The 23,164-nt window shown below is 44.7% G+C and overlaps 1 protein-coding gene across 2 annotated transcripts in view; it reads left to right on the forward strand.

Moving 5' to 3' along the window:
• LOC138514193 (Golgi-associated RAB2 interactor protein 1A-like) overlaps positions 1-23,164 on the forward strand; it is a 563,172-nt gene that overhangs the window by 237,384 nt on the left and 302,624 nt on the right. For both annotated transcript variants that reach the window (XM_069629527.1, XM_069629526.1), the window contains exons 2-3: positions 10,000-10,181; positions 16,157-16,406. In XM_069629527.1, coding sequence (XP_069485628.1) covers positions 10,018-10,181; positions 16,157-16,406 — 414 coding nt within the window. In that variant the 5' untranslated portion in view covers positions 10,000-10,017. The remainder of the gene's footprint in view (positions 1-9,999; positions 10,182-16,156; positions 16,407-23,164) is intronic.

Raw genomic sequence — 23,164 nt, forward strand, 5'->3', positions numbered from 1 at the left:
CGAAGGCACAGTTTCGTAGACTGTTCCTAGAGTATCCTATCCCTCAGAAAACAAACAAATTTCCTTCGCTGTACTGTACTGCCAAAACATCTGATTTGGTTTTTGAATGTTGTTGATTCGTTTTTCACCCCAAAGGAGTGTTCTCCTGTGCCCTTCCATCTGTACCCTACCCTGGCTTCTGTGCTTGCCTCCAATACCAGTTGAGAGGGCTCTGTAAAAAGTGAGGGATTGTAGCAGTAAAATGGGCAGTTTAAGAAAATGCCATGAATCTGTAAGTGCCCAATTAACAATGACATGTATACAAGATTGTTTGCAACATACTCCACTTTAAAGTTGTTGGGTAGGATTATAAAAATGCTCAGTAAAACTGATTTTGTATAGCAGCGAGTTAGCATATAATTTGTCTATTCTATGCCCCATGGAACTTTGAAAACTTGAAAAGGTGGCAGATTGTGTGAAAAGCATTCTAGTAATCTGAATATCCGTTGCCCTAATACTATATACAAATAATGGCAGGCATAGTTCATGCCCATTATCCCTTGCAGGCCAGGTAACTGATATTGCAAGGTCTCCGCTTATAAAGTAGACATGACATTTGCCTACTCAAAATCCTTACAGGGCAAATTCATGTTTGAGTTCTAGAATGCATTAATTTGCAAGGGGGGCTGCTTCAAAGTGCTTGTGTGACACATGTACAAAGAATAAGAATCATGGGATGAGGTTACACATTCAAGTAGCCTGCTTACTTGCACTCTGTACTTGCACCCAGGATCTGATATTTGAGCTGACAGTTGGACTACATAGTTTGGGTGACGCTTTTTCTAAGGCGCCATGAGTAACAGAAATTCTTGTGCTTAAACGTCATTCATATTAGAAACATAAAACAAGTGGATGTAAGTACAAGTCTGGTAACCATTTGCAGATCCAAGGTAGGCAGAGTCAATGTTGTCTGGTAATATATCTGAATGAGGTCTGGGGCGGAAGTTCGAGTCGTACGGTATAAGTGTGAGAAGTGTGATAGTCAAGTATAGGAGTCATGGGTAGGGAGGGGAGATTATTTGGTTAATTTGTGCAGACAGCTCTTAATTATACATTCTGTTCATGTAGTAACATATTCATATTTGTTCTTAACCTATTGTGGATGTATCCTGCTTTTAGAGTTTGGGGGCTTTTAAGGTCAAGCTTGCAATGTAAATAGGCTAGACCAGAATATCAATACTAGTTCATACAATTTAGCTTCATTTTGAGAGAAAGCAAATATGTGCCTTGTGTATTATTAAATCTTTTTGAATAGGTGGGAGTTGTCTGTGTGCGCTGCTGAAATTCTTCTGAGCGGCAACCAGAAGGAATTTGGGCAAGTGCACATGCGCACAGCTTAGAGGGAACATTGGTTGTGGGTGCCAAGGACTAAACAGACTATGGCCAGGAAAGCTGCATTTCATTGCATTGGCCCCAGAGGCATGAAATATAATTCCCTCGGACCTCAGAGGCATTGAATCGCTGGAAATGTTTAAGCAGAACTAAAAACGTAGTTCGTGTAGGGCTCCACCCGAACGTCTACCTGTGTGGTTTGAGTCTGTGTTCTTTTAGTTTGCCTGCACACTGTTGTTGCTTGTGTAGAGATCCAGGCCGTTCTCGTGCTCTTTATAAATAAATTAAACTAAACTCGAAGGGATGCTTGGTTCTAATGCGATACCTTAAAAACTGCAGTGTCTCTCTGCGGTGTCTCTCTGCGGCTCTGCTGTGATACTACTGGATATTTCTCTGATTCAAGTAGTGAAAGAACAGGTGTTTTTATTCTGCTATGAAAAATGTAAATGGGGGTTGTCTCTGATGCATTTCTCCCTTGTTGATATTCTGCCCTGAGGTTTATGAAGTTCATACTACAGGAATGCTAGGATATATAGTCGGTTCAGAAGTTTGGAGTTGAAAGGAAAGCCGGTCCCCTGCGCAAGTGACAAGTATTAGTGGCTGGTTGTAGTATAGCCTGTGACCTGGCACATGGTTTGTCGGGGAACCGAAACTCCGACATTCCAGAGGGGTTAGTTACTGGACGATGTGACAAACCTTGTTTATTGATGGCGCTGGCTGTTGATTGTTGTCCAAGGTCCATAAACTACCATTTTCACCTGGCAACGTATGCCAGGTGAAGGTGAACAAAAGCCGACGTGCGTATTCTTACCACACTACCGAGTGTCTCGCTGCTAACTACAGATTGGCTATTCAGCATGCAGCCCGCACCCTACTGGGAGGCTCTGCAGGCACTCCTTTCCTAAGAAGGACCACCACCAATTTGTCTGCCTTGATAAAGACTACGGTTGAAGCGTGCGTCAGCTTTTGTTTCACCTTCACCTGGCATATGTTGCCAGACATGTGATACATGTTTGTTACTACATTAAAATTTGTATTAATTAACACAAATCAGGAGTTACCTCTTCATTAATTCAAACAAGCTGACAACTCGGACAATGGAAGTTTATAGACCTTCGATAACAATCAACAGCCAGCGCCATCAATATACAAGGTTTGTCACATCATCTAGGATAATAGTCCCTTTTAGATGTCTCTAGCCAGGGTCTCCCATAGGTTTGGTGCTATGCTGCCCCTCTCTCCTCTGGGAGCCACACCGGGTAGTTACCATACCAGTCCCAAGTGACTCGGTTTTCCCCATGTAAAGGATGGTGACTACCGCAAACTCACCACAGCTAACAATATCATGCTTTATACCCTGCACCCGAGAACTGGGTAGCCTGAGCTTGCTTTTTTCTTGAGTGACTATGATAAGATTTTAGTCAACCAAGCAGATGTCAATGTAGACCAAGGGTTATTGGTATTCCTCCGGCAGATCCATTAGTTCACCAACACATGCAATGAAAGTATTTAGGATATTTGGATTCCAAATAATCTTTCCTTTTAATAAAACACAAAATTGGAGCATGTGGTAATTGCCACTAAGGCGGTTCTAACTAGAGACGGTAATTCAGGAGTTGAACAAAAACATCCCTGTTTATTTGTAATCCTAGAAAGATGTGTATGAAACTTCCCACCTCGAAGTCTATTAAACCAGCTGGCGGGTTTGCACTCCTTGCAAGGACCTAACATTGAGCAGCTCAAATGGCATATGTGTGGATGGAGATGAGTCTAAAAAGGACATACAACCTCATTATAAGTAGCACCTTGATGCCCACGGGTTTAGTGCGCAATACAAATGTAAAAAGAAAAAATCAATAATGAGTATGGCGGTAATGCTGTTACCATCACGTTACCACTGCATTCCTACACCGCCATGCTACACGTTTTGCAGAGAAATGGAGAATTCACTTCCAGCTAAGAGCTGAAGGTAAATCCGCTGCCATCTTTATGCCAAAAAACTGCAAAATCAGCGGAATTACAGCTAGCGGTACATCTGATGAAATCCCCATGGAGTGCTAAGGACTCCAATTTATGGGGACTAACACTGCATACCAGCATTTATAATCTGGTGGTAATTGCGAATTTACCGCTGAGATACCTCCAAACTCTTAATGAGGCCCTAGCATTGTCTATCTTTGCTCTTTTAAAACTAGATACATTTTATTTTCATGTGTTCATTGCTCATCCCTGCTGTGGTAAGGAGTCATCGATTATTCTGCAACATGCTGAGGTGTTGGAATAAAATAACGCGCATTTGTGGGATAGGCCTTGGCAGTCTATCCCTGCATACATGATATGAGATGATATGGCATTTGTAACACGCCTATACACAAGTGTTTCAAGGCGCGACGAGGCAGGGAGGGGGGAACAAGGGGAAGACAGACAACGATCCTACTAGGCCAGGTGTCATTCAGATCGTGCAAGTGCAGGGGTAGGAGGAAGGGAGAAAGTGCAAGGGGAGCGGGAGGGGGGAAGTGCAGTACAAAGTAAGTAGAATAAAAATAAATAAATAAATCGGGCCAGCTGGTGGCAAGTGCAAGGTAAGTGCACACAAGTGCTGGGAAGGGGGGGCTGTAGGGATACAGAGACAGTCCCGCAGTGCAGGGGTAGCCAGGGAGGCAGTGCAAGTGGAGAGTGGCTGGGCTCAGGACCGAGGTCGGTGAGAGTGGCCCAGTTGCAGATTCAGTGCAGTTTCAGTGAAGAATTTAGCAGGGGAGAGGGAGAGAGAAAGCAGAAGCAAAGAGAAAGGTTTTGAGGTGCTTCCGGAACCGGAGATGGTTTTCCTCAAGTTTCAGGGAGGCAGGAAGGCTGTTCCAGAGTGAGGCCCCTGCCGTGGAGAGAGATCTTCCCCCAGCTCGTTGCTTCGAGAAGCGGCTGACCCTGAGGGAGTTGGAGACGGATGAGCGAAGGGCTCGGGAAGGAAGATATTTAGGAAGAGAGAGTTGAAGGTATTTAGGCCCCAGGCCCCAGAAGGCCTTGTGGACAATGCAGAGGGTTTTGAACTTAATCCTCGCAGCCACTGGGAGCCAGTGTAGAGATTTCAATCCTGGAGAGATACGGTCCCTGGGCTTGAGGCCAAGGACAAGTCTCGCAGTTCTGTTCTGGATGAGTTGCAGAGGGCGGAGAGTGGAGGCAGGCAGATTAAGATAGAGGCTGTTACAGTAGTCCAGCTTTGAGAGAACCAGGGCTCGGGAGACGGTGAGCTTCTGGGGGAAGGAGAGGAAGGGAAGAATACCTCTGCAGGATAACCCCAGTCTGTTAGAATAGATCAGGGCATTGTGGCGAACCAGAAGAAGGACTCTGACCAAAGACTGACATGATTCAAAGGTTTTTATTAAAAGTAAAAGAAAACTCCTAGCTTGACCTAGCTCTATGAGAGAAGTTCCCTAACTAGAAACTTAATCTAATGGTGCTCGCCAAAAGAAAACAGTACTTAGTTCAAAGTCCTATCCAACTAATCTGGCCCTACCACTTTGGGAAACTTAACTAAGTAGAGAGGCCGGAGCATTGGCCTCTAACTTTGGTTTCTGCCTAGCCCAATCACTTGGAAGGCTTGAGGTTAGTTTCAAGTTCCTCAATATGATAAGACAGTTCACAATGTTCTTGCAGACTTTGTTGGTCAAAGGAAACTATCCTCCACATGGTTCCATCTTCCTTGGGAAAACAAGGGTCTTTCTACGAACCTCTCCAGGAACCTTTTGAACACAGTTCTCTTTATAACAATATTATGGATCTTGGACTCCCCAAAGTCCTACAGACCTCTGGCAGACTTGCTTTCTCTTAATCAACGTAATGTACATAGGCCGCTTGCCCACTCAGATTTCTCAGGCTCCTGTAACCTCGTTGGCTTTCCCTGCCTTGGTGCAAAGTGCTTGTATCTCCTTCACTCTGACTCACATAGGGCGCTTGCCTGTTTGTGTTTTTCAGGGTCCCGTAACCTTGTCCGCTTTCCCCACCTTGATTCTAAGAGTTCGTACCTCTCTCATTCTGATTCACATGGGCACTTGCCTGCTTAGGTTTCTCAGGTTTTTGTAACCTGATCGGCTTTCCCACACTTGATTCAAAAAGGGTGTGCCATCCTTCTTTGACTGTGGCGCTCATACGAAATCCAGCATTACCTGAACCAAAGAGATGGAAGGAATGTCATTGGTTGGTGGAGTCAAAACAGGAGTAAAATCAGTTTTTCCAAGTCCCATGTAGCAGACCATGTATTTCAGATTGGGAGGTCCTTATCAGACTGGGAGTCCTTGTCCCCGATATGGGAGTCATTCCCAGTAAGGTCCCACTTGCCCAGGCCCTAATGAGGGTCTTTCAGAGCAGGCTCACCTCCCTAGCCTCACAAGAGGTGGCTCCCCTCTGGTGAAAAGGGACGAATTGCCCATATTCGCCACAGCGTGTAACAATTAGCTCTCGGAGTCTGCATGTGTGTCTAAGCTGGGTGAATTCCTTGGTGCAGATGATCCAGTACTATTCTGAAACCTGATCAGGGGGTGGTAGTGATAGGGTTGTGGCATCGAGGTCACTTCAGTTACCTCTGGTGAAGAAACCGCAAGTGATTTAGGCAAAAAGTTCACTAGGCTCAAGCATTCCTATAAGCTTTGCATTGCCAGAATGTTATTTGGCAATCTGTACTTGCTGCAGCATGGCCTGAGGACACGGGGAAAAGGTGGCTGCACCAAATCTGTTGTCATGTTGGGATTGGTGATGTGTCGTTCTGCATCAGAAGAGGGAAATAATGGCATAGGATCTCACAAACTATGCTTTACTCTCCATTAGGTCTTTCAGATGGGGCTAGAACGAACACAAAACTGAGGAGTTTATGCCCACTGTGGCATGCAGGCTCACATCTTATGGTGGTACACCAAGACAAGGGGCCTCATTACGAGTCCGGCGGTAACCGAGCCAAAATAACCGGCAGGTTACCACCGGAATCGTATTACCATCCCGCCTCCGTGATTCCCGGAATTACCGGGACATTACAACCCCGGTGACCCGGGAATTCCAGAGGCGGAATTGTGTAAGTCCCCATTCCCATGGAGCCCCATAGGACTCCATGGGGATGTGGACCGTGGAAACACTGGTTCCGTCTATGACAGAGCCGGTGTTTCCATGTCCGCCTACAGGCGGGTGGTGTTAAACCCGCCAGGTCAGACCTGGCGGGAGCGACACCTCCCCCGCCTGCAGGACTCTTAATCAGCCGGTCCGGAAAGAACAGTGGCAGCCGTTTTACCACCACCGTTGTTTCCGGACCGGCAAGGTCGTAATGAGGCCCAAGGACATTCTGGGAAGTGTTGAGTACGAAATCTGGTGAGGTTCTATGCGTGACCTTGGAGCTCTCCCCACCGATGTGTCTGTTGGGAAGGTAATACCATTGCTAGAAAGAGGACGGGCTTGAATTGTTCAAGTCACATGGTTTTGATCTCGGTTAGGAAATCTATACTACTGTAATGGACATCCCACCGTGATGTCGAAGTTAACTCCTGGCAAAAGCAACTGTCACAGCTACGTGCAATGGAAATAGGGGCTTAAGCGCAAGATGTCAACTTCAAATCAGACAAATGTGGGAGATAAATGATAACTTCATTTAGATGGAATGGTGAAAACCAGCAGTTTCAAGTTGTGGAACGCAGTGCATTTAATGTTTGTGATATGACTTGTGGTTCCTTATGATTCCCTTTTTGGTCACCACCTGAATAACCTGGCCAGAAACAGATAGAAAAGGAGCGGCTAGCAGAAACACCATTGTCTGTTTTGTATTTGAACAGTAAAGATTCTTTGTTCAGAACTGAGCATCTGAAGAAGGAGGTGATCCAGAAAAGACATTGTGCCAGGAAAAAAAGGGTTCTTCAAAGCTGTGAATGTGAGATCGGCTTTATTAGGAATGAGCACATTGCGTAAACATTTATAAATCTGAAAAAACATCTTTAACTGAAGCAGCAGAACATTGAGTTTGAGAATTAATGAGGTTGCGCTCCACTGTGCACATTGTTCATAGGTCAAGATGTTCATCAGTATGTTTCTTAATGACAGATAAACATAATTGTGGAGAACCATTCCTAACACCACTCTTAGCCATGAAATTTATACCAAGTTGTACTTTAAGATTTGCTGCTAAATTCCAGCTGGCGGTTGCTAATTGTAACATGACATATAATGGAAAGCATGATAACATGGCAATGCTGTCCTTTTCTAATGTGTATATATATATACATATATATCTCCACACACTCACAATCACTGTGAGAGGATCACACTCCGAAGAACCACTGTATATTAAAAAACATACAAACAATGTCAGATTGGTAATGATTACAACAGGGTAATATATATATATATACATATATATGTATATATATATATGTATGTATATGTATATATATATATATATATATATATATATATATATATATATGAAAGCATGTTCGGAACTGGGCATGCATACATTTCTGAGGATCCTATGCAAGAATCACCTCAAACGATAGAGGAAACATTACCTCTGGAAACAACCATGAGATACTCACATGCAAATCTTGAGGCTGCCTGAATTATTACATATTGTTTCTTTTTTTTATATTTTATTTTAATTGTAACAATTAGTTTACAAATAAACTTCAATAACAATAAACCGAATAAAACAATCCAATCCAACTTTTCACATCAGACTACCTGGATATACCGTCAGGCATCCCTGAGAATATATATAGGCAGCATACCATACTGTCCAATTTTCCAAGTTAATTAAGACCGGTCCTCGCTCAAGATGCTTTCTACAAATTCACATACTGCACATGTAAGCGGCACATTATTACATATGGGTAATGTTAGGGTGATTGTTGTGAAAAATGAAATGAGCACCAAACCCAGAGTGCATTATGTACTTTGTGATCCAAGCATGCAGCCCTTTTACCACAGACCTATTTGTCAAATATGAAGATCTTTTGTTATTCTTTTGTTTCCCTTTGATGGTATGCAAAGCAGGATGGAACTTGCATTGGTGCTATTTGTCCTGTTTCCTTACAAGTCTACAATTGTTTTCTTTGAGGGTGTATAATAGGATTGTTCCACACTGTCCACCTTGGAATCATAACCTTGTATTGGAAAATAATATCTATGGTTATTCTAGTTTTGATAGTGTGCTTTACTCAACAAGACACATGAAACATTCCTATTATGACTTCAATATAGACTGGAAATTATCGTTGTAAAATTTAAAAAGAAGCCACTTTACAATCGTAGTATAAGTAAATCATTTCCTTTTTTGTAATGACTTCTTTTGCAGAGAAAACAGACAATTTTTTCTCTAAAAATGTATTTCCTTAGAAAAGGCTACACTTAGATTAAAACCAATAATCTGTTTCTGTAATGGACTAAAAAATAAAAAATAGCAAAGGCAATTGTAGACCCTGCAGCCTTGTCTTCATGTCTTTTGCAAAATCTATCAGAGCCCCAGCACCACCCGCAGATCCTCTCCACGCCCTCTTCGCCTCTCCCACGTGTGTGATGCAGAAATTCCTGTAGGGTACACAAGGTGACAATGCATGCCTCCAAATACCGGGTTGGTCCACACCTTCGGGATGTCTGTTGCTGCTGCTCACATTGTATTTTTAACCGTGACAAAACGCACATGCTTCCCCCATTAAGATATCTGTGTTTTTTCTCTGGTCGTGCTGCTGTCAGCAACGGCTGTCGAGTGCTGTGGCTCTACCAAACACGCAACTGACTAAACGAGTCTCGAGACTGAGACAAAAAGAGTGCAGCAGAGAGTCAGAGTGCAGAGAGAGGGAGAGCGAAAGAGATCAGAGTAAGATAACGCCTAGTACAACCAGTATAAAGTATTTGATAAAACATAAAGAGAAGAATACAGTAGTTGATAGGTTCTGACTTTGCCCTGTTGTTTTAAATTGTGACTATTTCTGCCTTCTGCCACTTGATAGTTATTTCATCAGATTTCATACATTCTTCAAAAAATAAGTGTTGTGGACTTTCCAAAATGTCATTAGCTTATGAAGAACTCCTGGGATAATCAGTTTCTGCACTGTGGATTTATGGTCTCTCCATTAAGCAAAATATCGTTCATTGCACCTTGTTAATGGTACGGGCGGTTTTACTGCATTTAGTAATACAGCCACTCTCCAATGAAGTCCAATGGAACTTCTAAATATGTAGTAACTAAAGCCAAAATCAGGCCGTTGTTTACCATTACCATTGGCGGTACTGGTAATTCAGTTTGGCAGTATTAACACTGCTAATACCACCAAACTCATAATAAGGCCCATACTTCCTGGTTTATCAACTTCGTGAATCATATTGTCTATGGCACTGATCTATAAATACTGATTAAAAGATGTGATGAACCTTTGCTGTTTACTTATCACCTGTTGTATTTTTCTGTCCCCAACTGGGAAAGGTTAAATTGATTTGCTCTCCGATTTAAAACTGTATGCTCATATGGCTTCTGGTAGGTGTAGGAGGTTGATAGACTCATTATATACATTCAGGCCTATTTCTCCTACTTTATAGATGAGTTAAAGTGCAATTTATTTTCTGGTTCCCTATATGTATTAGGCTTTCTTCTTTCTTTGGCAGGTGACCAGACATGGCACTATGGTCAGCATTCACAACTCTCCTACTTTTGTCACGCTTGGGGTCACCTCGTCGATGCCAATGCTCCCGCTGCCCAATGTCCTCCTCATCGCCAGGATAAACCATCTTGATGAAGATCCTCCACCTGCAGCGGACACGGGTAGTGTCTCCGTGGAGCTCAGTAGGTAAAGAAGGCATGAGGTGCCTTATTGTAAAGCTGAATCTCTAACCTTCTGTTACCTATCATTTGTTGTGCAATGGTAAAAGGAATTCTAGAATTGGCATGAACTATTTCTCCAAAATGGGATAAAAGAAGTGTTTATGAAATTATCAATCGTGTAACCACCAGCTTGCTTCGAGGGTGCAAGGACATTGCACATGTCACCAACCTTCCCCTTAATGCATGCTCATCTGCAGTGATTTTGACCCACCTGAGTTTCTCACCACGTCTTCTCTCCCGGGCATACTTGGTTGCCTGGCAAAGATTGTGAAGTGTATGCACCCGGACGTTATCACTTGCCGGGCCTGGAGCAACAGAGGGAATAGTGGATCCTGAGAACAGCATGGATCCTTAATGACTGGCAGAGGCCTGAGGACTATGGGAATTTACCACACCAGGCCCATGAGATGCATCACCAAGGAGGAGCAGCAGAGGTGCCCGGAAGGGGTCCTTGGTGATGGTGGTTCCCTGCTTTCAGTCAACAGGTGAGGGCCTTCACCTGAGGGTGGTGCTGTTCCTGTGGCAGGCCGTGTCCGAGTGGTTTCAGCATGCATAGAGCTACAATTTGGTTGGAGGTTAACAACAGGATTCCAGGAGTAGGGAGTTGGCAGCATCCAATCTGGATTTTGGGGGAAGATGGAAGTCAGGCGGGTTCTGTATCTGGGCTGCCTGAATTGAGGGTGGCAGTCTGGAGGAGAAAGACTGTAAGAAGGAAGGTACATTGGAGGAAAGAAAGGAGAAAGAAGCAAAGGAAAACAGAGAAGGAGGATGTGAAGGAAAATAAAAAGAAGGAAGACACTAGAAGAAGGGATTAAAATGTGGGAGTAAAAAGAAAGTGCAGAATAGAAATCTAGGTGAGGAGGAGAAATCGAGAGAGCGTAGAGGAGGACATGAGTGATATGGAAGAAAAGTAAAGGGTAAGGTTGAGAAGACAATGTGAAAAAAGCAGGAAAAGAGGAAGGGGAGAGAAGGAAAGAGAGCTTTGCAGAATGGTGAAGAGGCAAGGAGCAGTAGAGAAAGAAAGAAAAGAGACAGAGAATGTGGCTGTGTAGAGAGACAATAGAGTAGAAGGATAGAGACTGATGGACCAACAAGAAGCAGGAGAGGAGGAAGTGAGAGAGTAGAAGTGAGAAGGAGGACAAATAGAAAATAGCAGGAAGAAGCAATGTGTCAGGAAAACAGGAGTGGACGAGAAAGTAGAGTAGCAAAAGGGAAACAGAGTGGAGGAGAGGACGAGGAAGAAGAGCTTTAAATGGAAGAGAGGAATGAGTGGCCACTGGGGAAACCATGCAAAGGGGGGTGGGCGTTGGGAAATAGAAAAGTCATCAGTAAAGGAGTGAATGGTATATAATACAGAAGAGGGGTTTCTAGTCAAGTCGGACCGAAGGGAACATCCTACGGTGGATGGAAAAATAACAGATGCTGGTCCCTCAGGGTTAGGGACTAGAATATATATAAAAGTAGAAAAGAGGAAAATAATTATCCAGAACAGCAGAGGCTTTGAAGGTAAGGTTGAAAAGCGACTAGGGCTCAAGGCCCGTTGAATGAATGTTGTAGCACCCAGAAGGGCATGCACGAGTGAGCTGAAGGAATTTATCCACAATCCCTTCTGAAGTGCCTATGGACATCTGGGCAAAAAGAATAACCACAGCGCAAGACAGTCGGAAAGATTGTAGAACTGATGTAGGACTAAGGACTCTGGTTATAGTCTGGCTCATCTGGCGGAAGGAGGAGCAGACTGTTTGCACCAGAAACATCATGAGTGTGTTGTTTTTATTTTTTAATCAATTGAAACCAAATGCCAAATGTATACACTATCTCGAGTAATTTCCGAATATACACCGACATGTGACTCCACAGGCAGACATGTAACTAGAAGAGATCGTCCCTCCTAGTGTCCCATGTACCATATTTGCAAATGTAAAATAGTTGAGGCCGAAGAAAGTAGATATGGACCAGCAAAGCAAATAAGGGATGCCACGCCTACATGCCAAAGTACAGCAAAGTAATTCACAAAAAGGAGCCAGTCACTACTTCCTTTTCTCCCAGGTCTCAATTTGCCCCTGTTGCAGTCTGTAGTATATCAGATTTTGCAAATATGCAAGGACTATTTCTCCTTTTTTAACAATATTTCCACTCTGCTTTTAATAACCATGTTTACCATATCTGCGCCTTGAAACCACTTTGGTGGTGAATTAGTGGTGAATTAGTGCAACATTCAACACCCAATAATAATAATTTAGAGGTTTTAATGCAGTATCTTTCATATTTCACATTCCCATGAGCACGTTTCTTGTCAGGGACTTGCTTCTTGGATATTTACACTTTTTGTGTGAACCCCAAAGCTCCTTCGCCACCACTTCTGACAGGAGCACATTTCTCACGGTTTATTTGGGATCCTTTGTGCACACCGTGTGTATGCAATTTGTGAATGAGGAACCAATCAAATTGTAGTACTCAGAGGTTTGCTCCTGTTTTTAAGTTTTTGTGTGAATCACGCTCACAATGTCCTGCCATGGTGCACCATCAGATTTCCCCTTGTATGAATGTTCCCATATATTCACCAGAACTCATCCTACTAGCAGTTTGACCACTCATCCTAGTGTTTGATGTCAAAAATGGCCTCAGAAAGCCACAAAGATAATAGATTGAAGATGTTTTGTTAAAGTTTTAAAGAACTGGTCTGGGAAGACTGGTATTGTTGAAACTAAGGGGGCCACTACAGCTCTCCTGACCTCCCAGTGGGCTCCCTCCATCTTAGCTGAGGTGTCCCTAACCCATAGAATCGCCCCAATGAACTCCTAAAAAAAAAGGTAATCCCTACTATCTAAGTCTTTCTAATATTGACGGTGAAAGCTAAAGGCCATGGTCTTTTCTATCTATCTCCCTCTGGGACCTTTTAAGGGTTACGTCTGGTCTGTTGTACTACCCAATGTCACCAGAGTTTTCTTTTGCAGACTCTCCTCACTCTATCAGTCTCTATCCCTCCTTCTATCCCTGTCTTTACTCTCCGCCCTCCATCACCTTAGTCTCCCTCTCTCTCCTCCTGTACCTATTTCCTTCTGCTATCACCTCTTCCCTTCCCCCTCTCCTATCTGCCCGCTCCTTCTCCTCTCCCCTCACTTCCACGATCCTCACACTTCCTGCACCTCTCTCCTCTCTCTACAGCACCCCTCTCCTGCAATAGCCCGTCTACCACCTTTCACTCTCTCCCCAGTCTCATGTCATACACCCTCTGTAATTTACTCACTCGCACACCCTCTCTGAATCCCCATACACTTAGCCCCCTCTCTCTATCACCTGTTACACCTCTACTCACCACACTACACTCACCCTATAGACAATACATTACCTGCACTCTCTCAGAACACTGCTGCAGTGTCCTCTACACTCCATTGTCCCCCCTCTGCCTCATCTCTTGGTCCTCCACTGCTTCAACTGATCTCACCCGCACAACTTTCAATCCTCTCTGTGATGGCTGGGCTTTATAGCCCAGCCTTAAACCTTCCAACACTCTTTCTGGCTCCCATTGGTTCCCTTGGTCAATCTCTGGCTGAGCTATCCTTGGAAGACTTCAAAAGCGCTTTTAGCCCCTTTCCAATTGTAATCTCCATTTGTAGGATAGCAGCCACGGGAGAACCGTTTCCTTGTGGCTTTCTTCATGTGCTGGTGAGTTCCAGTTCGGTTTGGGGAGGATCTCTGTCTCCATCCGCCACCTTGCAGTCCCTTCTAACTCTCAGTTCAGTTTCTGTTGACCCACCTTTTGCCTGGGGTCCATCTGTGGTTCATTGTTTGGGTGTTGGGTGTCCCATCCCAGTTCATTACATGTCCTTTCTAGACTCATTTCCCATGGTTCTGGTCTGGGTTTTCTGGATTTCATCCAGGTGCATCATGGGGGTTTCTGTCCTGAGAAGGAGAAAAGAGAACTCTGGCCAGAAAAGAGGCTGGCAATCATTCTGGAAGTGTCAGGGCTGACTTCGGATCTCTGCAATCTAAAATAGCCCACTTGATCAAGAAGTGTTTGCACATTGTCATTGAAGCAAGTTTATTTCACAACGGTCGGTGGGGAGAGGCTAGACAACTCATTGGAGATTGAACTAACCTTAGTCTCCCTGAGCCACAAACAAACAGATACAGTGTATATACTTTCCCAGAACAGTTAACACACTCCCACATTTCCTTCATGTTCCCTTACAATGTCATCACCCAAAATACAAATGGTTTAGCCCTACACAAGGAAATCTAGTCCCAACCATTTCATTGGCTGCCTTCACTGTGGCACCATCCCCTAAGACATACAATTTCATGACATTACAAATGCAAGCCCATCCTTCTTCTTGGGTTCCTTCCTGCAGGACACACAACCCTAATATGGGCATACATTACAGTTTTAGTACTGATTTCACTTGATCATAGACCTGCAATGCTAAATCTGACACAGCTGCCTTCACTGTGGCACCATCCGCTAAGACATACAATTTCATGACATTGCAAATACAAGCGCAGACCTCTTCTTGGGTTCCTTCCTGCAGGACACACAACCCTAATATGGGCATAAAATACAGTTTTACTACAGATTCAACTTGGTCACAGACCTGCAAGGTAAAATCTGACACGCATGATTTATGTATGGGCAATTCACTTTATGAGGCTATAGAGAGCTAACAAAAGACTCCTTTGATCGGGCACTTACTCTTCGTTTCTCCAAACACTCTGACACACTGGATATTTGGTGTCCTCTCATGTATTCTTGGTGTCCTGTCGCACCCTTTAATTCTGCAACCACCATTTCAATCCAACTGGCATCCAGTCGGAGTATACTCTTTGTCTTAGTAATCGATTTGACCTTCTCATAGCCCTACAGTCATCTTCGCTTCGAGTCACCCTTCTACAGTTTTAGCCACTAACCCTAGATTGACCCTGCCAACATTTAAATGCTTCTTTGGACGTTTGAGCAACAATTTCCAAGCTCAAAACCCTGGGCCCATCGCTCTTCATTGTATTTCAGCTTCAAATAGATGCTGCTATATTGTTGCAGCTCTCCCTCTGCCTATCGATACCTTCCCCCTTAGCCAGACAGTCTTCCAAACAAGCTAGACATTTATTTCACAAACCCAGGCTTCAGTCTACACATCCCAAATCTGTGGTATCCAGTCTCCCCATGTACTTCCTATATGTGCATGTTCATATTACTGCATCCCCTCATAACAGGTTTCCCATTCAAGAGCCTTTTCCCAATTTGTATGAAGCTCTGCGGTTTAAATCTCATTGCGCCAAATTGCACAATGTGCTCCCATATTATATTGCTACGTGTATGCAAATGTAAATGTATCATACTAGACACAAAGTAACACTAAAAGTAACCTTTAACAACCCTCAATTAACAATTGTAGCTACATGCAAAACTGCAACGTTGTAACAATATCGCATCCATTCTTGTCCCATCATAACATCTCTATGGTGCGCGCAATGTGAACCTCTCCTTTCTATTGTGATAAAATCCATCTACCCCAATAGAAGGTGACAGCGATACCAGCAAACATATACAATACACACCGGGGGATGGGCATGGGCTGGAACCCCTCTTTTTCCCCCCAACTACTTTGCCCCGCTTCTGGGATAAGATCGGCTCTGGCGTACACCCTGGTGGGCCGCTCATCCCAGGTTGGGAGAGCTGCCTGCTCCCCCATGACAGGTGTATGAACCTGGCCCTGTCACATTGAGAAACCTGTTCCTCATATCCAAGTCAATATTTACTTAAAATGATTCATCCATGAGTGTGACAAACATATATGTCTCAAACATGTTTTATAAATATGCAGTGATCTGCCAGTTTCAGAACATAGAGCTCATCCAAGACATGTATGATGTCTCGTTGTTTAGACTATGCTTGTAATAAAACCCGATATTTAACGCCCTCTGCTGCTCTCTTTGTTGCAGGCTCCTTCCATTGAGGCATGTTCGACTTTCGATCCATGACAAAGGTCAGCGCCTGCTGAAGCTGCGGACGGCCACACATAGGAACTATTACCTGCAGTTGAGTGAAGAGCACTCGGACACTGTCTTTGAGCTCTGGACCCGCCTGGTGCACATCCTCCACTGCGGCCTGTCCATCACATGCAAAGACCCCTGCATTATGGTTCCTTTCAGCTTTGTGGACAAGGCTGTGGATTTGGGCTCGTCCTCAGAGGTTTGGTATTCAGTAACATTATTACACGTGTTAGATCTATCTTTGATTTATCAGCAAAGATCCCTCGCTGGGATCCTTGCATATCTCTCTCATTGCTCGTAAGGGGGCTTACTTTTCTCACCCGTCATTAACTCAAGCTAAATTCTTCAGATTTTGTTTTACCAGGACCTGTCAAAGCAGCTGTAACAGCTGCAACTCTCTTACAATAGTACTTTTGATAGTAGCTGTTCTATTGCTAATGACCCAAGCTTTACTACTGCATGCCATGCATGTGCTTGTGGCCATTCATTCATGTTACAAATTATGTTGTAGTAACAGCACGCAAAGATGTAAAATATAACCTTTTTTAAATGGCCACAGAAACTAGCAAAGGGCACTAAAGAAATGCACAGTAAATTTACAAAATGCAAAAAAAGAAGTCAAACGTGTCCTCTAGAGATCTTAGTGAAAAGTTGGAAAGTTTCAAAAAGGTACAACAATATTGAATTTTTGACCTCCTAGCATTGAAAGGCAGCAAGTCCCACCATGCCGATGGCCATATCACTGGCTCTTGGCCCACGTTGTTCTTGCGATCAAGAGGATATCAATCCTTGTTTTAGACCAGGCCACACATCAGAGAAAACAAGTGATTATTAATTTGCTCTCTTGGTTCTCCCTGAATAATATAAACTGTGGGCATCCCTGTCTGCTTACCATACCTGGTTTCATTTTGCTGGTGAAATATCGGTGCTCCACATTAGAAAAAAGTTCTCCAATCCTCTAAACGGGGAATATTGAGCTATGGCATCATGTTGTTTTGAAACAGTAATGAAAGCAGAGTGAAGATGACCTCTTACAGTCAACTATTGGTCTGAGATTGAAGGTTTACATGAATAGATGGGGTATTGGCCACTTCCTTAAAAGCAGGAGTTATTGAGTTGGTAACATTGTTTGTGTTTTCTACTTGGAAGTTTTACCTGCTCCTCGCATGCATCCTTCGATAGTTTTCTGAATGCTTGGGGGTTCAGCCATAGGTTATGGTGAGGTCGGTTGGCCATGCCATCTAGCCGCTTCTAACTGATCTTTAATGTGGGTTGACTTTGGATCAAATTGCTTTGCTATTTCAGACCTGTCTTATGAATCACTATGTGTATATGAGGCACAGTGTCTTGAATTAGAGTTGCCATTCCACTGACGGCAGGACGGATGTCATCCAAAGACTGGAGTCTGCAGATAATGCGTGGTGGGAAGATTTGTGATTCATGAAGTTGTAATCTATGACTCATTCTCCAGATGGGGGCTGCACTGACAGTGTTGTGATGAAGACTAGTACAATCAATTTATGGCGGACTCAGAATTGTATGTTTTTACAGCCTATACATTTCCTAGGGATTGTTATAATAGTGCGCTAAGAAAATCTAAACTTAATAGAGAGTGTATCTTTCCACCGGGATTCAATTAAAATAATTATTTTAGGTTTTGTAATCTTCAATCCGGGAAGTCCTTCTCTGGATATCCTCCTTTTCCAGTTACTGGGTTTGGGAGGCCATGCAATTGTTTCTTGGCTCCTTGCTCTGTTGGTTCAGCTCTTCTGCATCTCATTCTGGGTGCCTTTGCTTGGGTTTTGGGTCCCACATGTGCCTGCCCATAAGGCCACAGTGGTGGTAAAACCAAGAGTTGGGTGATGCCAAGATGAGCACCACCAGGAGGCTGGCAACCCATACTTCTCTACCAGCTGAGTGCATTCTCCTTTTCCCTATGTCAGGGTCTTTGGTCCAATCCCCAACACCCCACCTTTTACCTCCTTAATGGGTAGTGTGATGAATTCCAGGGTATTGTCACTGCTTCCATCGGTGAAGCCCCTTCCCATGAGGCCAGGGAGGTGAGGCCACTACCCGATAGTCCCCTTGGGGTTGGTACTCAGCGGGTGGATCTCATGGGGGAGGAGATTTCTCCATGGAACCAGTTACGATCACCCTGGGACATTGTGGTATTCACCACCTTCATGTCAATCCCCTTCTTCCTTTCACCCCATTCAGGACCCTCTGGTTCCCCACCTAAGTATCTCTGTAGAATAGACGATTCCATTCATACTAAATATACTGGGACGAGGAAGAGTGAGGCTTACCTAGCTAGAGTAAATACAATCACTGATGCAAAGAAGATCAAGTAAGGAGGCAAAATCATACTGCAGAACCAACACATGCAGTGCAGTCTGCTGATGACTGCTTTAGTGATAAAAAGTGAAGAAGGACCTTGTGCAAAGAGAAGCTTGTCCAGGAGCAGAGACAGAGCAAGCCAGCCCTGGAGGAGCAAGGGACGAGACACTGGTTCCATGGCAGGAGAGCCAACAAGAAGGGATCTAAACGCAGCCAACGAAGCACAAGGGTCTTTAGAGGGGGAGCCTGTCCGGTGACAGGAAGAGAAGAGACCCAACCAGGGAAGCCATAGTAAGGAAGAGACGCACAGCAGGCTACACAAGAGAAAGCTTACTGCTGTGGAGACGCTGATGACCAAACGCTGACTGCAGCAGTGAAAAAGTCCTGCGCTGTTCCCAGGACAGACCGGAGACCGCAACAGCATTTCCAAAAGGTAGGGAAAGGGTCTGGCCAGCTGGCGGGAAGCATAGGGCACGAAAACAAGTTAAACAGATGCACGCAGAAATCCTGAGAGGCAGAAAGGGATAATGAACAAACTGTAAAAGCTGGAACAAACTTTGTAAAATTTCTTATGTGGAACAGTGTCTGGCCTGAGAGTACACTAGGTCTGTTCAGTAGGACATGGAGTGGAGCAGGGATAGAGGACCAGCAAAACAGTACATATGGGTCTGGGGCCCATATGAATAGACAGAAAAACACAACAAACGAACTGTAAAAACTGAAATGAACTTAGTAAAACTTCTTATTTGCAACAGTAGCTAGTAGGAGAGTACACCAGGTCTGTTCAGTGGGGCATTGAATGAAGCTGGAATAGAGAACTCGCAAATCAGGGTCAGGGACCCATATGAAGAAGTAGAGAGAGATAACGAACAAACTGTAAATGCTGAAATAAACCTTATAAAGTATCCTACGTGGAACAGTACCTGGAAGGAGAGTACACTAGTTCTGTTCAGTTGGACAATGAGCGAAGTAGGGGTAGAGAAAACACACCAGGAACACACCAGGGTGAATATGAAGTTGGGAGAGGCCCACAAAAGCCAAAGGTACAGGTCAAGGACCCAAACAAGACACAAAGTCAAGGGGCCCGTGTGAGAAACCTGAAGGTGTCTCACTGACTAGTACCCGGGGATCTGTCATCCAGGTGGCCAGGACACTGCCATCGCCATTGGATCCAGGTCCTGGGGGTGGACCAGTGCAGGAGGATCACCTGGATCGGGTGGTGGGTCCCAGGGAGTGGAAGTAGGACACTGAAGGGTGAGACTTGGTACCCCCGTCCTTATAACACCCTTTCCCCATCCTACCCCATAGGATATTCAGAAACTCTACCCTCCCCCCACCCACTTTTCCGACACAAACACTTTCTTACACCAGGAAAGACAACAGACCGAAACTAGGGCCGTTTACCTGACATGACCCAACACAAGGGTCAAGCAATTGACAATAACTGCACACACCTGACGGCCCTTTTCCTTCCCCACCGGGATATAAGGTGGAGCACAAGAGCACACGAGGAGCAAGACAAAATGCACAAGGAGACGGCTGTTCCAGGACAGCAATTCAAAAGGAGGAAAAAAGCGGTGAAACCTGAAAGGACAAGGAGGGAAGTGCCCTTGCCCCTTTTGACCCTGACCTGCAAAACCTCTGCAAAAGAAATCATAAGCCCAGGAACGTCAGCTAGTGTGTGGTGCAACAGATGTCAACGGTGCACGGCGGCCTCCCACCCTGATAACCAAGACAGAGAGAGGCGCTTACTTCCGTGGTAACGTCCTTGACTCCAAAGACAAGAAATGCCAGAGAGTTCAACTCAGCCGGTGAGTCGGAGGGAGAACCGATAACAGACCGGGCTGCTTTGAGCAAAGGATGCAAATGCCAACATGATATGAATTGAAAGAGCTTGTGAACAAAGAACTTGTGTGTGTTAATGAACTTTTGAGAATCAGGGGAAGACCAGCTGCACAGGACGCTTATTCAAAAGACTCTGGTTGGTGCCCTTTTGTTGAATTACAGATACCAGGAGGCCCTAGGAGAGCCTGACGTATGAGTTAAAAGTGGTCATACAAGGGTTGAGTAAAATCCCTTGTACTATCGAAAGTCTTTGACCCGTAACCACAAGAATAAATAAGACCTGTGAACTTTGTGAGTACAAGCATGAACCCGACTGAGGGATGTCCACAGTGAGTTGATGGTCTGAGCCCGATCGAGGGAGACTATCGCAAAGAAACAAGAGAGAAAGGGAAACCCAGAATAAATATAAAGCAACTAGTCCCAAGAGGCATTGGGGCAAAGGTAAAAAACCCGTACAGCTTGAGCCCGGCTGAGGGAAGCGTACATAAGGAAAAAAGAGAGCGGAACAATGGTCCGTAAAAGACCTCGCCCACTAGAAAGTCTCTGACCCAGCAAACAGTGGAAGGCCAAGCGGCTTGAGACCGACACAGGAAAGGCAAGGCGCAAAGCCACTGAAGAAGGTTTACGAGTAGAGGCTTAAGAGAAAGCCTGACTGGGGGCTTAAAGGTACTGTAGCCTTGTGCTCAATAAGCCCATCAGGGTGCTGTGCTCAAGAGTCCCGCCTTGCCCCGTGCTAAAAACGTAGGGAAGGTAGACCCCGGCCATAGCATCCTGTATTGCTCTCCCAAAGTGCACGGACAGTCATAAATCACCAGTACAATTACGGAGCCAATACTTTGAACGCAGGAAGACGCAATAACTTGCAATCACACACTCTTAGAAAATAATGAGCATTTATACGGCTATTTATTCAAAGCTTAGAAGCAACCAGTGATAACATAGCAATAAATCACAGAAGAAACAAAGAATTCGAAAGAAAATACATCACCGTGAGCGTAACTGGATTCCTCATCTCGCCAGAAGCGGCTGGAAGACCCCGATAACAGCCAGGCCGAGAGCACAACAGTCCACAGGTATGCCGGACAGAAGCGTCCCCCCTCCGGCTGAAGTCTCACCTGACCGCTCAGGGGTTCCGCATGTATGCACCCTTCAAAAAGGGGTGGCGATTTCTCTAACCTTCTGGCAACACACTTGCGCATTGATGAGCAGCCGTTGGTTGCCAGCTGGGTCAACCGACAGTACCCTCAAGGAGCACAGTGCCTCCCTCCTCTAAAAACAAGAACCCGGAAAACAGTCCCATAGGTCATAACAAGACATAACAAAGTTAGCTTTCCCAGCAGAAATGTCCTTGACTGCATATCAGGTTTGGAAAGCATGTTTTCTTCAGCATTGTGAATCTAGCTGTCAGCAAAATGAATGCAGCTTTTCACTGCGGCATGAAGTAAATATCCATCATGGCTCCGAGCGCTCCCAGAATGCACTGCGCACCAGCGCCATGTTTTAACTCAAGCATAACACATCCTGACTTATTATTTTTGTGAACACTTCTTTCTTTTCTTGTGAACACTATCCCACACTATGTTTGTAAACTTAGCGGTGTAGGTGCCTTTCCCCGGCTTACTACGTGTGAGAAAAAAAGAAATAACCGGCACAACCCCTTGTCGGGGAAAGAGGCACTGAAACCCGGCTGCAAGAGTTCAAAGGATGGTTTATTTCTCCAGCTAGGAAATAACCCAAAAAACCCTCTTCCCCTCATTACATCACGCTTGTATTTATATCAATTACAGTAACTTTAACAAAAAATGCTAAATGGACCCGATTGGCCAGGCGGTGTGGTGCTGTAGGTGTTAGTGGCATCTCTTCCTTCTGGTTGGCTGAGTGGCTGACGAGATGACGGACGTCAAATATCTTGTGCTCCACGCAGGTCAGGGTCCGGTCACTGTGGTCACTACCTAAGATAATATGTTACACATTAAATAACAAATTATCTAAAACATTTCATGCTACTTTTCACATTTCTACATAAGTCACACTCAATGATTATTGTCAGTACAATTGGGTCATTCGTGGCTTGTAATTGAAGGCCTTGACCCTTATTGTGCATGTAAAGGAATCAGGCTATGTTTCGCATCTCTCCTAGGTTTCAAACCCATTAGTACAAGTAAAAGCATATATATAGTAATAAAAATGCTTAAGGTTAGTAAGGAGTGTGTTGCGTGGGTTTCACAGCACAGACGAGGGTCTGGCACTTGAAAGAAATACCTTACTGGGAGCGTAGGGTCAGGAGGGCAATAAATTGTTCTAAAATGGGGATGGGTGGCTGGCACGTTTATGGGGATGAATCGAGCCGAAAGTGCTTAGCTCATTCTGGTTCACATGCTGGTTCTCAGGCGAGCAGTGATTTCAGAGGAAGAAAACTGTAGCATATTGATTATTGCAACTTTCTCCGGCTTCTGCGTGAGAATGGAAGCGCAGGGGTTTCCTTCGCAGGCGGAGTGCAAGGGTGGGGGCCAGCCAGCTGCCTGCGCACCTTGTGTGTGTGTCTCTGTCCTTGGAGCTGAGCATTGCTGTACTATCACAGTGAGGCCTGTTTACCCAAGATGGAGTCGAAAGGGGGCACAAAAGATGGATGCCCTGTGTCCTGCTCAGTAGTCCCATATATGTAGCGGTCAACCATGGTTAACTTTACATAAGGGCGAGGGGCAGTCCCACTACCGGAGGCACATGGTCCAAGCCTTGTACTGAGGAGCGTACGACGTGAGGGGGTCTGAGGAC

The sequence above is a fragment of the Ambystoma mexicanum genome, chromosome 12 (assembly GCF_040938575.1).
Source record: "Ambystoma mexicanum isolate Mex_15411 chromosome 12, UKY_AmexF1_1, whole genome shotgun sequence".
In the NCBI taxonomy this organism is placed as follows: Eukaryota; Metazoa; Chordata; class Amphibia; order Caudata; family Ambystomatidae; genus Ambystoma; species Ambystoma mexicanum.